Source organism: Arachis duranensis, unplaced genomic scaffold (assembly GCF_000817695.3).
Source record: "Arachis duranensis cultivar V14167 unplaced genomic scaffold, aradu.V14167.gnm2.J7QH unplaced_Scaffold_165934, whole genome shotgun sequence".
In the NCBI taxonomy this organism is placed as follows: Eukaryota; Viridiplantae; Streptophyta; class Magnoliopsida; order Fabales; family Fabaceae; genus Arachis; species Arachis duranensis.
In genome coordinates this window covers 3220122-3234686 of record NW_026264258.1, presented here as the reverse complement: position 1 = coordinate 3234686, position 14565 = coordinate 3220122, and the positions used below count along the sequence as shown (strand labels likewise).

At 34.0% G+C, this 14565-nt stretch overlaps 2 protein-coding genes across 2 annotated transcripts; one reads left to right on the top strand and one right to left on the bottom strand.

The window, feature by feature from the left end:
• Window positions 1-189: 189 nt before the first annotated feature.
• On the top strand, window positions 190-1053 carry LOC127743953 (glycine-rich cell wall structural protein 1.8). The gene has a single exon (XM_052256208.1). The coding sequence runs from the start codon at window positions 258-260 to the stop codon at window positions 870-872; it is 615 nt and encodes a 204-aa protein (XP_052112168.1). The 5' UTR covers window positions 190-257; the 3' UTR covers window positions 873-1053.
• Window positions 1054-9860: 8807 nt separating this feature from the next.
• Window positions 9861-14555, bottom strand: LOC107477392 (probable ADP-ribosylation factor GTPase-activating protein AGD8). The gene is made up of 7 exons (XM_016097400.3): window positions 14221-14555; window positions 13969-14087; window positions 12184-12622; window positions 11780-12037; window positions 10917-11042; window positions 10496-10597; window positions 9861-10339 (listed from the first exon to the last, which is right to left on the bottom strand). The coding sequence occupies exons 1-7, from the start codon at window positions 14290-14292 to the stop codon at window positions 10232-10234; spliced, it is 1224 nt and encodes a 407-aa protein (XP_015952886.1). The 5' UTR covers window positions 14293-14555; the 3' UTR covers window positions 9861-10231.
• Between the last annotated feature and the right edge of the window lie 10 nt (window positions 14556-14565).

The following is a 14565-nucleotide window of genomic DNA, read 5'->3' as shown; positions in this document are numbered from 1 at the left end:
ATATTAAAATATGATCAGAATTAAAAATATTAAATTAATAATTAAATAATAATAAAAAATAATAAATTCTGCCCTTCATATTTTTCTTTCTAAAGTTCTATTTAATATTGTTAAATTTAAAATAATAAAGGATATGAGCTAATAAATTAGCTTGTTTTGTAACTCTATGCATGTGCTTAGGCCAGTCATGCATACCCAAAATCTTTTCCTATATATACTCAACTTCTCAATGTAGGGTTTCATCAACAAGTGATCCAATGGCGAAGTCTAAGGTTCTAAGCATTGTTTTCTTTGTGTTGTTAGGTTTGGGAATATGTTCTGCCGCTAGAACACTCCTAAACTATGGTTCAGACCACTACATTGGTGGTTCTATCCATGGTGATATTGGTGGAGGATATGGTAGTGTAGGTGGTTATGGAGGAGGAGCTGGTGGAGGAGAAGGTGCAGGTGGAGGATATGGTGGTGCTGGTGCTGGTGGACATGGTGGAGGAGGAGGAAGTGGAGGAGGTGGTGGTGCTGAAGGAGGTGGATATGGTGGAGGAGCTGGTAAGGGAGGTGGGGAAGGCTACGGTGGAGCAAGTGGAGGAGGTTATGCTGGTGGTGGTGGAGAAGGAGGAGGTGGTGGTGCAGGTGGTGGTGTTGCCGGGGGTGGATATGGAGGAGGAGCTGGCCATGGTAAGGGTGGTGGAGAAGGGTATGGTGGTCGTGGAGAAAATGGTGGAGGTTATGCTGGAGGTGGTGGTGGAGGTGCCAGTGGAGGTGGTGGAGGCGGTGGTTCTGGTGGTGGCTATGGCGGTGGTGGGGCACATGGAGGAGGATATGGTGGTGGTGCCGGTGGCGGAGAAGGTGGTGGCCACGGTGGATATAATTAAGCTCCTCTAACCATAGTATTAACAAGAATAAGGTACGGGTAGAGGATGCTTTAATATAATATTACACTTCCTAAATTTTAATTTACGTATTACATGCATGAATTCAAAATGGATGTAACGGTGTGAAGGACATTATATATCAATTTATTATTCTAAAATGCTTAATGCATTATTCCATTTCCTTTCGACTCTCATCAAAACATTATATATATAGCACTTAACTAAGCAAATTAAAGCAATGATGATTTGGATTTTCACTAAAAAAAATTAGAAAGTGAAAAGTAATCCATAAAAAGAACGAGTAATCAAGTTAAGATGATTTGATAAGATTCACATGTAATGGGAATTGTTCACATGCACAATATATGGTCACATTGGTTGAACGTAAAAAGGAAGTGTTCGTTTGGACAGGCTAATGAAATAATAACTATATTAGATCTTTTTCTAAATATTGCTTTACTTTTAAAATTATTCACGCATTTTAATTGCATACAATAATACATGGACTACATATTGAAAGAACTCAATTTTTTAAAGTTTGAAACACCACAGTTTTCCTTATATAAATATATAGTTATATACCTGCTACATTTGTATATATATATTTTTTATTTTATCTTGATATAATTAAAAGTGATTGATAAAATATGAAAGATAAAAAAAATTACTTTTTATACTAAAAAAATTACACAAAAAAATATATAAATATCATTTTTCATAGATAAAACAAATCTACACAAATCAATAAATCCAAACTACCCTTATTATTCATTTTCACTTTAATTTGGATTCTATATCATTACACCTCACTTTTGGATGAAAAAAAAAATCATGACTCAGACTCAGTGGTAGATCATATGAACTAAGGGAACCATAACTCCAAAGTCAACAATTGTTTATATAATAAACTTCCCCAAAAAGAATATATGATCAATTATCACAGTTAATTCATTCATGCTTGTAGATATATTATTTTTACTGAATCACATGGTGAAAAATTCAAGGTGTAAAATAATCAACAACAATATCTAAGATTAGATTAAATTATGTTGCAAATCATGAATGATTGAGATGAATCTCTAGGAAGAAGAATTTGAAATAATAATTAACGAAATGATATCAACTATACCTGTGGATCATCCAACCTATGCCAATTATTTTCATCAGTGCATACATAGCAATAGTAATGCCCTGTCACATAAACCAGAATGAACAACAATTGCATATATAGATCATATTTAAATATTACCTGTCACATAAAAAAGGTACAAAATCAGCAAGAACATGATAACATTCACATAAAAATAAATAGAGTCAGCTAGAAAAGAGTATATAATGTAAGAAATCGCAATTATTAAGCTTACATTTTCCTAATTCTGGGAGGAGGTATAAGACTGTAGATTCAAGTCAAATTTGTAATAGACATACTTATCAATCTTTCTGGCCGTGTTGCTTGTTTGGTCCTTCTTAATCCTCTTCAAATGGAATACTGTAATCTGAGGTGTTTCATTCAACAAAAATTGCTTCTCTTTAAAAACCTGTTCTCCACATTTAACTTTTTGATCATCAATCATTTCCACCCTGGTTAATGAATCAAGTGCACGCTCAACTGTTTTCACATCTTTTATCTCTAAACTCAGGTCAGTTAGCGGGTCGTATGTATTAGAAACATAACGACACTTACAACATCGCAGCTGAAGACAAGCATAACAATCACCAAATTAAAATAATGTATTAAGATTTATTCACAGCCATAAAAGGGTCGAAAACAATTACACCAAAGTATTGTATGATCATAGAGTATAAAGATAAAAATGCAATTTGGGGTGTTTGTAAACATAACATCCAAATGCTATTGTATGATGATAGATTTTAAAGAGAAAATTACAGTTCTAAGTGATCATACCAAAGTGCAATTCTGACATACCTTACTAACAATTTTTCCTCCAAAGACTCTGTCGGACAAGATTAGCATCCTCATCTAGTAAACACTTTTTAATCTTATCAAAGGTAGCATGCATGAATTCATGAGCATCACCTGCTTGCCTTTTTCAAAATTAGGTGAAAAAGCTGTAAAAAGGATAGTCATTGATTCACAAACATCCCAAAGGCTAATTTAACTAATCAACAACACAGTGGATTATAAAACACAGTATCCTAGTTTTACAATCATTACAATTCAATCGAAAAGAATAAATAAAAATTGAAAAAAAAATAAAAAGAATACTGCTCAACTTGTGAACAAACCTTGAAGGTTTAAAAGGAGATCTGGGTGTATATAACGAAGGATCGATGTTTTCGCACAGTGCACACAAATAGCACAGTAACTACTCTCTGAATGATAATTACTTCCTAAAATCCCACATTATTCAAGACTTCAAAATCTAATAATAAAGATTGATTTTGCTACTACATGGACAATGCCATTGTTAGAGAATAAATTAGAATCAATACTAAATCAATTAATATTATTTATATTTATATAATATATCTGTATATTAATTATAGAATTGTATATTTTTATTACTCTAATTCTTTTAGTATTTATATATACTCTTTATACATTATATTTTTTCACATTGACTAAATAATACACTAAAACCCTTTCTTTAGATTGCTCTCGTATTTCTATCATGGTATCAAGAGTATAGATAGTTTTTTTCTCTATGAATATTAGTTCATAGCTCCTTTGGTTTGTTCCCTCCGGCATTATTTTTGTCCGTGTTTTTTGATCCCTTTCCGATGCCTTAGTTCGTCACCGCCGCCATCATTCTCTTCGTCTCGTCATTTTTGTATACTTTTTGTCCGTGTTTTTGGTGAGCTTTTTTCGATTTTGTCGTTTGTTTTCTCATTTTCGATCCCGAATTTGCAGTTTTTCTCTCCTCTCTTTGATCTTTGTGCCTACTATTATGGAAAAGTCAGATGTTTTTGCTGCCAAAAACAGAAAGGATAAATTCTGTCGAAACTGTAACTGTTCTAGGAAACTCTTCTCAGACTCTCCTTCTGTTGAATGTCACAAATGTCAACAGAAAGGTCAAAGAACATTTTATTACTGCTTGTCCTACTCGCCTACCACGTCTTGGTCACTTCGAGTATCATTCTCATCCCAGTTTCTCTCTCTGATATTGCATCTATTCTTACGCATCTTCTCTCCCTTTCTGGTAATACTCTTGTTGTTTTTTCGACTCCACCAGGTAATTCTAAATGGTATTTTGACTCCGATTGCTTTAATCACATGTCTCCTTTGCGTCATTTTTTCTCGGCTTTGTCTACCACCACAAATGCACCTTTTGTCAATATTGCTAATAGTTCTCTCTTGCACGCAACACACAGGGGTTCTATCTCCCAGTTAACTCTCAATCTCCCCTGATACTTATTATATTCTCAAATTGAACTTCAATCTTATTTGTGTTGGTCAACTTGTTGATCTCGGTTTTGATGTCACTTTTTTTCTTTTTGGTTGTCGTGTACAGGACTGTCGGACGAGACAAATTATCGGGACTGGACGTAAGGTCAAAAGGTTGTTTGAACTCGAGAATCTTCATATTTCTCCTATGCCAAATCTCTGTGCTGCTTCTTCTCCATCTACCCTTCACTTATGGCATCAATGTCTTACCCACAACTTCTTAGAAAAATTGCATCTTCTTGTATAGTTATTGGAATCCTCTCTCAAAACGTATTTGTATATCTCATCATGTTGTCTTTTGGGAGCATCACATGTTTTCTCGATTCTCCTCCTTTGAGTCCATTCCTCCTACTTCGTCACCTTTTTTTACTAATTTCAATGTTGATCTTTTTTCCTAGTGATGATTCTATAGGTTCTATCTCGAGTCACCCTCTACAGCCTCTTGTTCTTCCGCCTTCTCCATCTCTCGATGGTGACCAGACGACGATCCTGCTCCTACCATCATGCCTCTTCCTTCCACTTGTTCTTCTAGGGTAAGAAATCCACCTTCTCATCTTCTTGATTATCATTATTTTTCTACTATTCTTCATCAACATGAACCTAAGTCATTCAAAGAAGCCTCCATAAATTCAAATTGACAACAAACAATGCAGGAAGAAATATAGGCACTTGAAAAAGCACACACTTGGAATTTGGTTAATCCCCCTTCTAATAAAAAAGTTGTGAAAAGTAGATGGGTATACAAGATCAAGACTTGCTCTGATGGTTCTATTGACCGTTATAAGGCACGATTGGTTGCTCAAAGTTGTATGCAATAGTATGGTATTAACTATGAATAGACGTTTGTTCCTGTTGCTCGTCTCACATCTGTTCGAGCTCTTCTTGCCATTGTTGCGATAAAAAATGGTCTCTCGGTTAGATGGACGTGAAGAATGCATTTCTTAATGGAATTTAAAAAAGAAGGTCTATATGAAACCCCCTCCGGGTTATCCTTGTCCCTCTAGCAAAGTCTGTCTCCTTCGCAAGACACTTTACGGTCTTAAGCAAGTTCCTCGTGAATGGTTTGACAAGTTCAGCACCACTATATGCAATCTCGGTTTCACTTGCAGCCCTCATGAGAATGCTCTCTTTATTCATAAAAGTGAACGTAGAGTTGTTCTTCTACTTTTGTATGTTGATGACATGATCATTACTGGAGATGATGTTGATGGTATCTCTGATCTTAAAGCCTCCCTTTACCGTATTTTTGAGATGAAATATCTTGGTTCTCTCAGTTATTTTCTTGGTCTCGAGGTCATATCCATATATGATGGTATCTATCTCTCTCAAGTTAAATATGCTTCCGATCTTCTTGTTCGAGCCGGTATTACAGATAGTCGCACTGAATATGTTCCTTTTGAGCCTAATGTTCATTTTATTCCTATGGATGACACTATTTTGGATAATCCTACTCTTTATCGACAGTTAGTTAGAGGACTAGTCTACTTAACTGTCATCTGACCAGACATTGCCTATCTGGTTTATGTTTTTAGCCAGTTCTTATCAGCTCCTCGTACTACTCACTGTGCGGCAGTTCTTCGCTACATCCAAGACACCATATTTCATGATGTTTATTTTTTTGCCCATTCATCTTTATCCCTTCAAGCGTACTCAGATGCTGATTGGGCTAGTAATCTCACCGATCGTCATTCTACTACTGGTTATTGTTTGTTTCTTGGTGACTCTCTCATTTTCTGGCGAGCTAAGAAGCAAATGTTCAATGCTCGATCAAGCACGAAAGTTGAATACCGTGCTCTCGCTGACACCACTGCTGAGGTTGTCTCGATTAGTTGGCTTCTCGAAGACTTGGGTACACCGTAGTCATCCTCAACTAATATTTTTTGTGACAATCGCAGTGCTATTCAGATTGCTCATAATGATGTGTTTCATGAACACACCAAACACATTGAGATTGATTGTCACTTTGTTCGGAAACACATCCTTGTTGATGCTATTCGTCTAATCGTTGTTGGAACACTGAATCAGACTACTGATATCTTCACGAAGGCTCATCATCCGACTTGTTTTCAGACTTTGGTATCCAAACTCAAGATGGTATCCTTAGCTCCCACTTGAGTTTGAGGGGAGATGTTAGAGAATAAATTAAAATCAATATTAGATCAATTAGTATCATTTATATTTTTTGGTGTTACTACACATCCGAGTATTTTTTCATCCAAGTTTATCCAAATAGGTCAAACACCAACAAAAACCACTCTCACTAAAAGAGCGTCATTACACGCACTTTTTCTTCTTCTCCTCCCCGTGCTTCTTCTTCTTTCAAATACACGCATACGTCCTCTTCTTTTTCTTTCAAATTCATGCATACCTCCTCCGGTCCTCCCCCTCCCCCTTCTCCTTCGCGTACGCAGATTCTTCTTCTTTTTCTCCTCCTCTTTTGTTATTGTCATTACCAGCAACACCAACATTTTGCTAATAGATTATTTTTTAATCGATTTGAATGGAATACAATTGCTAAATTGAATTGAATTGAATTGAATAGACGCAGGTATTCTGAATTGAATTGAATTGATAATTTTTAAATTGTAGACACAGGTGTTTTGAATTTGATTTTATATAATGGATAATATTCTGTTCATTTAGTACTATACAATTGTTTCACCTTAATAACGTGTTCGGTTCATTATGTAGAAAACTATTCTGAATTTGATTTTATATAATGGATAATGTTCCGTTCATTTAGTACTATATAATTGTTTCACCTTAATAAGTTCATTATGAATTGAATTGAATAGATGCAGGTGTTCTAAATTAAATTGATAATCTCTAAATTGCAGACACATGCGTTTTGAATTTGATTTTATATAATGGATAATGTTTTGTTCATTTAATATTATACAATTATTTTACCTTAATAACGTGTTTGGTTTATTATGCAAAAGGCTGTTTTGAATTTGATTTTATATAATAGATAATGTTCCGTTCATTTAGTACTATACAATTATTTCATCTTAATAACATATTCAGTTAATTATGAATTGAATTGAATTGAATAGAGGCAAGTGTTCTGAATTGAATTGATAAGAGGAGAAGAAAGAAGATGAGAAAAAGAAGGAAAGAAGAAAATTTTGCGTGCGGAAGAAGAAGAAGAAAGAGGAGGAGGAGGAGAAAGAGGGAGAAGAACCTACACGAATTTGTAAGAAGGAGAAGAAATGCGAGGAGGAGGAGAAGGAAAAGGAGAAAGAAACGTAGAAGAAGCGCCTGATTTGAAAAGTTGTTATAACAACTTGGATAGACTTAGATAGGGATTTTGCTTGGATATAGAGTTTTATTCTATATTTATATAGCATATCTATGTATTAATGGTAAGATTGTATACTTTTATTACTTTAATTCTTTTAGCATCTATATATACTTTCACACAAATCGAATAATACACTAAAACATCTCGTCCAAGATATAATTACATGGGCTGTGATTGTAAGAACGAATTGCATGAACAAATGGCACAGTATGAGTCATACCATTGTAGGATGGAATTTATGTAGCAAGTCATCCCTTGATTATATATTACAGCAAAATAACCACAAATCAAACTCCATTATGCATGCTTAGAAGTAGGGTTTTTTGTAAATAGGCGCGGCATCGTTGTCCGGAGCATTTCGCAGCATAAGCAAGCATTTTGGCGGTTTTTTTCTCTCTGTCTTTTGATGCTCTTCTTGTTGCGCTTAGCCACCGTGAATGGTGAAGAAAGTAAGTGTCTGTTTCTTTGTGAGAAAGAAGGGAAAAGAGAAAAAGGTTGAAATGGTTTGGAGCGAGAGAGTGAAAATGGTTTTAACAGAAACCGGAGGGAGAGGGGATGTAGATTCACGCATAAAAACAGAGAAGAGATTGAGTTTGTTACGGATATTTGTTTGTAACTCTAAATTGTGGGGAGTTCTCTCTTCTATTGTTCATAAATTAGTTATGTAAATAAATTAAATTGATTTGGAATTTACTCAAGCAGAAACTGTTATAGGATACTGTGATTTCTGAAGGAATTGGATCATGCATAAACGTTATAAGGTCATGTATGAGCTGAACTCTTTGAAAAATAAAATCAGAATATTAAGACATGTTTTTCAAAACTTGCGTGTTGAATACAGACTATGGCTTAAATAAATAGGAGCATAACAACAACTATGAATGGTGGAACAAGTTGGAGTAAATCACTAAAGAGTTCTATTATATAACAATTTGTCATGTCTTTTGTTTGTTGATTTTATTTGAAGTTTATTAGGTATGTCTTGGTTGTTAGGTTTTATAATACTTTTGGTATGATTTTATTTGAAGAGCATTATTGTCAACAAATTATAGTTCAAACGGCATAGTATTATTTATGTTAAAAAGGGATGAATTTACAAATAAAAACTTTTCTCTCTAAATTTGGGTGGAGTATTAATCAACTATTTAAAAAAACAAGCTAAGCTAATTTAACAAGCATCAATTGTGACACACTGAATATTGTAAATCGCTATACCGGTAACCTTTTACATATACTAAAAAATATCTATTTTAAAAAATTACAATTGCATAAATTCCAAACCAATTTACTTTATTTATGTAATTTGTTCTCGAATTTTTGTGTATTAGAATGAAGGGAAATCATCTCTGTATATTTCTTTTAATATAAAATATATTTTTATCAATTATTTTTAATATAGAAAGTAAGAGATATATAAAAAACAAAATTATTATCCGTATACAATAAATCAATTAATAAACTAGCAGCATATATACATTTGTTGTTTTATATATTCTTACTCTAATATATATATTCTACGTAAATGATTGATTTAATAATTGAATTTTTTGTATACACGAAATATAATTGTATAAAGAGTAAACAGCAATTTATACTTATATTTGATATATTTTTTATTTTATTATATTTTGATATTGTAAGTAAAATTTAGATAGACGTTTATTGTGATATGAGTATATGGTCATAAATATTTTTCTTTTTAAACTCATAAATTAAAAATAATTAAACTATTACAAATAAAAATTTTAAATATTTATTATTGGAATTTTTAGATCAGTTAAATGAACTCTCAACCAAGTTAACGAGGTGAGCTTTCTTGCTGATGTTTTCCTATATATTTTGATGTAAATTGCAATTGCAGTTATAAAAGAAATTCGAATTATAGTTAATTGTAATTGAAAGTAATGCAATTATCATAACACAATTGGCCAATTGCAGCAGCAGCAATGACTTACAATATTTTGGCGTTTAAGATTTTGTTTAGCAATAACTTTGGTTACTTATTATGGGTCAGCTTAGACCAATATTTACTAACAAATACAATCACATCAATTTCAAGTTGCCTAATGAGTTAAACAAGACTCAGCTTCTCAATTAGGGTAAACCAAGTGAGAGTAGTTATAAATCTCACAAATATTCATGGACAACCCTATTTATTTTTCAGGGAGAATAATTTATTGTGATTGTTTACAAGAAATTGCTACTTTGCTGGTTAGAGGCTATTGTAGTGACTAAATCTCAACCTTTAAAAATCTAGTCGACAGTTCAAAACTTCAAATTTGTTGATTTTAAACATACTAAATTTCAACCGAATTTATTTATTATCCACAAACTATTTAATCCCATAAACTTTGAACTTCAATATGTGGATTAAGATGAAGTCACTTTTTTTCCGATAGATACAAGATGACACTAATGAGTCTAGCAAAAAGGGGAGGGTGAAGAAAATCTAAAGCGTATTAGCAACCTCAAAACAATACCTTTGACACAATATAAAAACACCAGCCTCTTACAAACCTGAGAATATATATGGTTTCTTTTTCTTTTTCTTTGGTTTCTCAAAGAATTGTATATTCAACTATTCTATTACCTCCGACGCATACTGACTGGTATTCAAACTCCAAGGATTGTCTTGGATACAAAACATATTTAAAGGATTCGATCTTGAAGATCTGACATCAAATTGGATGCCAGTGAGGTGAGCTTCTTCCCGGTCTCTCCGGCAATGTTTTTAAGCGATGAGATATCTTGCTGCGCCTGTGAAAAGGGGATGAAGGGAAGGGTTGCAGCATCCAATCCAATATTAATAGGGGAAATAATAGGATAACTTAATTATATTTCATCATTTGACATGATGAATGGCACAAATATTGAAGTGTCTAAATATAGTTAAATTTAAGGGTTAAGGAATACCTGGAAAGATAATCGATTGATGAGGTCGCTAGCAGAAACATCAGCTCCAGAATTGGCTCTCGACTCACCAAAAAGATCAGCACTAGAGATGGCACTTGAACCCTGGTGACAACAAGAGGTAAAACATGGTACAGCATTAGCATTGATACCTATTAGTGTAGCCCATAGATCAAAAATAGTTGTCTGGGATTTCTCTGTATATGAATTTTGAGAGCACAAAATAACATTCATACTTTATTCAAAAAACTATGAAATGCAACTTCTCCTATAGTCTCAATGCTCGAATCAATTTAATATGGGCTATGGCAATCAAGTGAAGAGATACAATATGAAAGAAGCCAAACAATACACTCCAATAAAGGTGTTGGACAATCATAAGTATTAAATAAAATGTATGATACTTCCATGAAGCTTTACATACCGAAAACTTTGACAAAGTAACCTTCGCATCCACATCAGCAGCACTGTTCTGATCTCCAAAAAACTGGGATGAGGAAATGGATTTTGCATTCGAGAACTTCTTTCTGGCTTCATCTGTTTCCTCAATCTGACAATTAGGCATAGCAAAACAGGATTAGCTGAATGGGAATGGGTATGTTGGTAAAGACACCAAATACATGCTTCAGAGAAGATTGATCACATCTATTGAAGTGCCAAAATCAATAAAATGCAGGTTGACTCCATGGGATCCAATAACCCACCCCCCCCTTTTTTTTTTCCAAAAAAAAAAATTAAATAGGAGTTGTTAACAGTAGGTACCAGAAATACTTATGTCTTTCAGCCAATGAACATAAGAAAGCTTATGTATAACTAGAGCAGGCAAGAGCAGTCTATGATGGTGTATATTAATGAAACCAGTTACTGGCTGGAACAGTTACTGGTTGGAACATTAACAAACTTAAAACAAGATTGAGCTTTAATAACTCTGAAAGGAATGAACCAGTTACTTGACAATTCCTTCTGCATTACCATTAAGAAATATATGCAACCAGAACACACATACCCCCCTACTGGTTTCATCAATATACAATCATAGTTTTAATGAAATGATTGAAAGTCCCCCTGCTATAACAGCCACCATCCATGACTGCAGTAACTAAATTTTGCTCCATGGATTTGAATCTTTATTAAAACTATGAAGCACCACGGGCCAAGATTCAAACTTTAAAAGGAATCATAAATAAACTTAATATTCTATCAGAAAAACATACATGACTTTTTTTTCCCATTAAGACTGGCTGTTAGTTATACTGGATGTACAAAAGTTGCAGTCATATGGCTTACTTGCACTTTTGAGGAGCTAGGGCCAGATTTCTTTGAAAAGCCACTATCCATTCCGAAGTCAGAAAAAAAGCTTGATGACTTTGGCGGAGCAACATGACCAATTACCTGAGAACCTCCAGAGTTTACCTCAGACGATTGGACATTTTCAACATACTCAAATCGGGAAGTTATAGATGGAGCGAGCACATTATTGTTTGTTGCCAATGGAACTGGAGCAGGTGGTTCTTCCGGCTTCTGTTCATAGAGAGACTCACTTGGCTGCATTTCAACAGGATATGTCAATAAATCAAGTCATGAAATTAATTGAGTAAATGAAATGACACATAAGTTCAAAATTTAAATTCAAATATATCACTTCTATGTTCCAAACACAATCAGAAACAAAAAATTAATTATTTGCATACCTTTTTAGTGAGCTTACGAGCACCAAGTCCTCCAGCTTTCCCAGTTTTTTTGGCACCAATGGGCTTCTTGACCACACTTGACACTACTGTATGTGTATGTGAAGCACGGGGTGAAGAAGTGCTCTCAGGCTTTTCTGGTTTATCTGATGTGTTTTCTTTTGGTGCTCCACTGGTCTGGACTTCGCTAAGTCCATTAGCCCCTTGAGAAGACTGAGAAGCAACAGGTGATGATGACGCAACTCCCTCCTCAGCCATACTTTTAGCTACTTCCTTTGAAAGAAGTTTCCTATACATATCTGCAGCTCTGGATGTATATTTCGCTTCTATTTTGCCATCCTCATTCCAGCCATGCTGTTTAAAGAAAACCTGTGCACGATTGTTTCCTCCAAAGCTCATCATTTTTAGTTGCTCAGGACTCCATGAATCTAAATTTGTAGATCTACATATTAAAGAACATATCAATACTAAGCTATTGATCTTCATCCTTCTTTGAGCTATTCTACTACTTCAACTAATTTGATAACAATTTACTTCAAAGAACAATTAATTTAAAGCAAAGGCACAAAAGCAGAGTATTTGAAGTAAATCATGGAAGTAAATTAGACAGACCTCCATGAAGCTAGGAAGTGTACATCATGAACCCCCATTAGATTAAGCTATTTCATATATATACACCCTATAATAACTCTTTGAAAGACAAATGTCGGCTACATGTATAAAAAGAGGATAAGGTCAGCTACATGGATTAAAAAGGATAAGGAAAAACAAAATAAAATAAAACAATGGTTTACAAGAGCTTCTCACTCCCTATAAAGAAAAAAGTGCATCATGTGGGCTTTGCTTATTCAGAATGAAGCATCTATTCAATTTTTCCACTTTTAATCCTAATTCTTTGTGGGAGCTCAGCAACCACAACAACATAACAACTTTAAATGATCACTCATCCTTCCAAACTTAAGCTTATTGAGCTACACTCTCTTGTTTATATTCAACAGCATAAAACAAGGCAACATATGATGCTATCAGAGAAAACAAAGATTACATACCCCATACTTAAACCACAAACTCTACATGGAATTTCATACAAGAAGCCATTTGATAATAGCTTGGTCCCACTATAATTTATTATTATTCTTTTATGAGTAGCTTAGATGAATATACTTTAGTTTGTTTCTGAAGATAGAGTCAACAAGTAACATCATGCTATAAGAAAAGCTATCCTCAAATGGAAGTTGCATTCCATAAAAACCAGATGAAACTATGATCTATAGCGCAAACCAAACATCATGCCAACCGATTCTATTGGGGGAAAAAATGTTTCTGTGATAGAAAGCAGGAAGCCAGAAACAAGAACAGAATTTTTTTTATTTTATTTTAATTTTAGACATTATCGAACAGGTCATGCAAACTTCAAAAAATATAATTTTACAAATCCCTGTGAAATATACACAGCTTCAAGGACCACACAGTATCTTCCCATCTTCAAACTACTTCATAAGAAGGGATAAATCTAAAAGTCCAATTTCATTAACTATTCAAGCTTATGCCATACAATTTGAACAAAAATGAAAAATCTCTAAGAGGTGATACAACAACATGAGTTGTACAATATACTACTCCAAATTCATCCACACACATACAATCAGTCAAAACATAGCACTCCCAACACAAAATCAGCTGCATGATCAAAATTGCAAACATTTAAGAAAAATAAAAGTAACAAAGTCATCACAATTTAAACAACAATCAGCTACCAAAAAAAAAAAAAGAAAAAAAGAAACTAGCCTCACGAAGCTGATATGCACTCCGAGGCTGCGATGAACAGCGGAGCAATCGATGCATATGAAGACGCCATACGTAACCGACGCCCATGTTGGATTCTTCGCATTGCAATCGAAACACATCTAAAGCCGAAAAAATAAAAAATAAAAAAAAATCACAACAATTCAAAATATAGTAGATCTGAACAAAAAATTGAAAAACCTCAAACGAAAAACCTCGAAATTGAAAATTTCTGGAAACCGGAAGTGATCGAACCTTGTTTTCAGACTTGGCCTTGAGCTTTCTGAACACCGTGTTCTTGTCAGTGAAACCTTCGGACGACGCCATTGGAGAAAAGGCGAGAGCGAAAAACGAAGATGATCAAAGTCGAAACGGAATTTAAATTGGAAAATTAATTTTGTTTTTTTACCCTTTTTCTTATAAAACCTTTTTGCTTCAGTTTGAGGGGGTTTGAAATCTCGGGGGTGTTAAGAAAAAGAAAGAATTAAAAAAAAATTGTGAGTAGAAAGTTGAAACTAGAAACCCCAAATCGGTGTTTTTGTGTGTGTTGAGTGTGCTTGCAATTTTTTTTTTTTTTTGTCTTTGTGTTTTCTCTCGTTT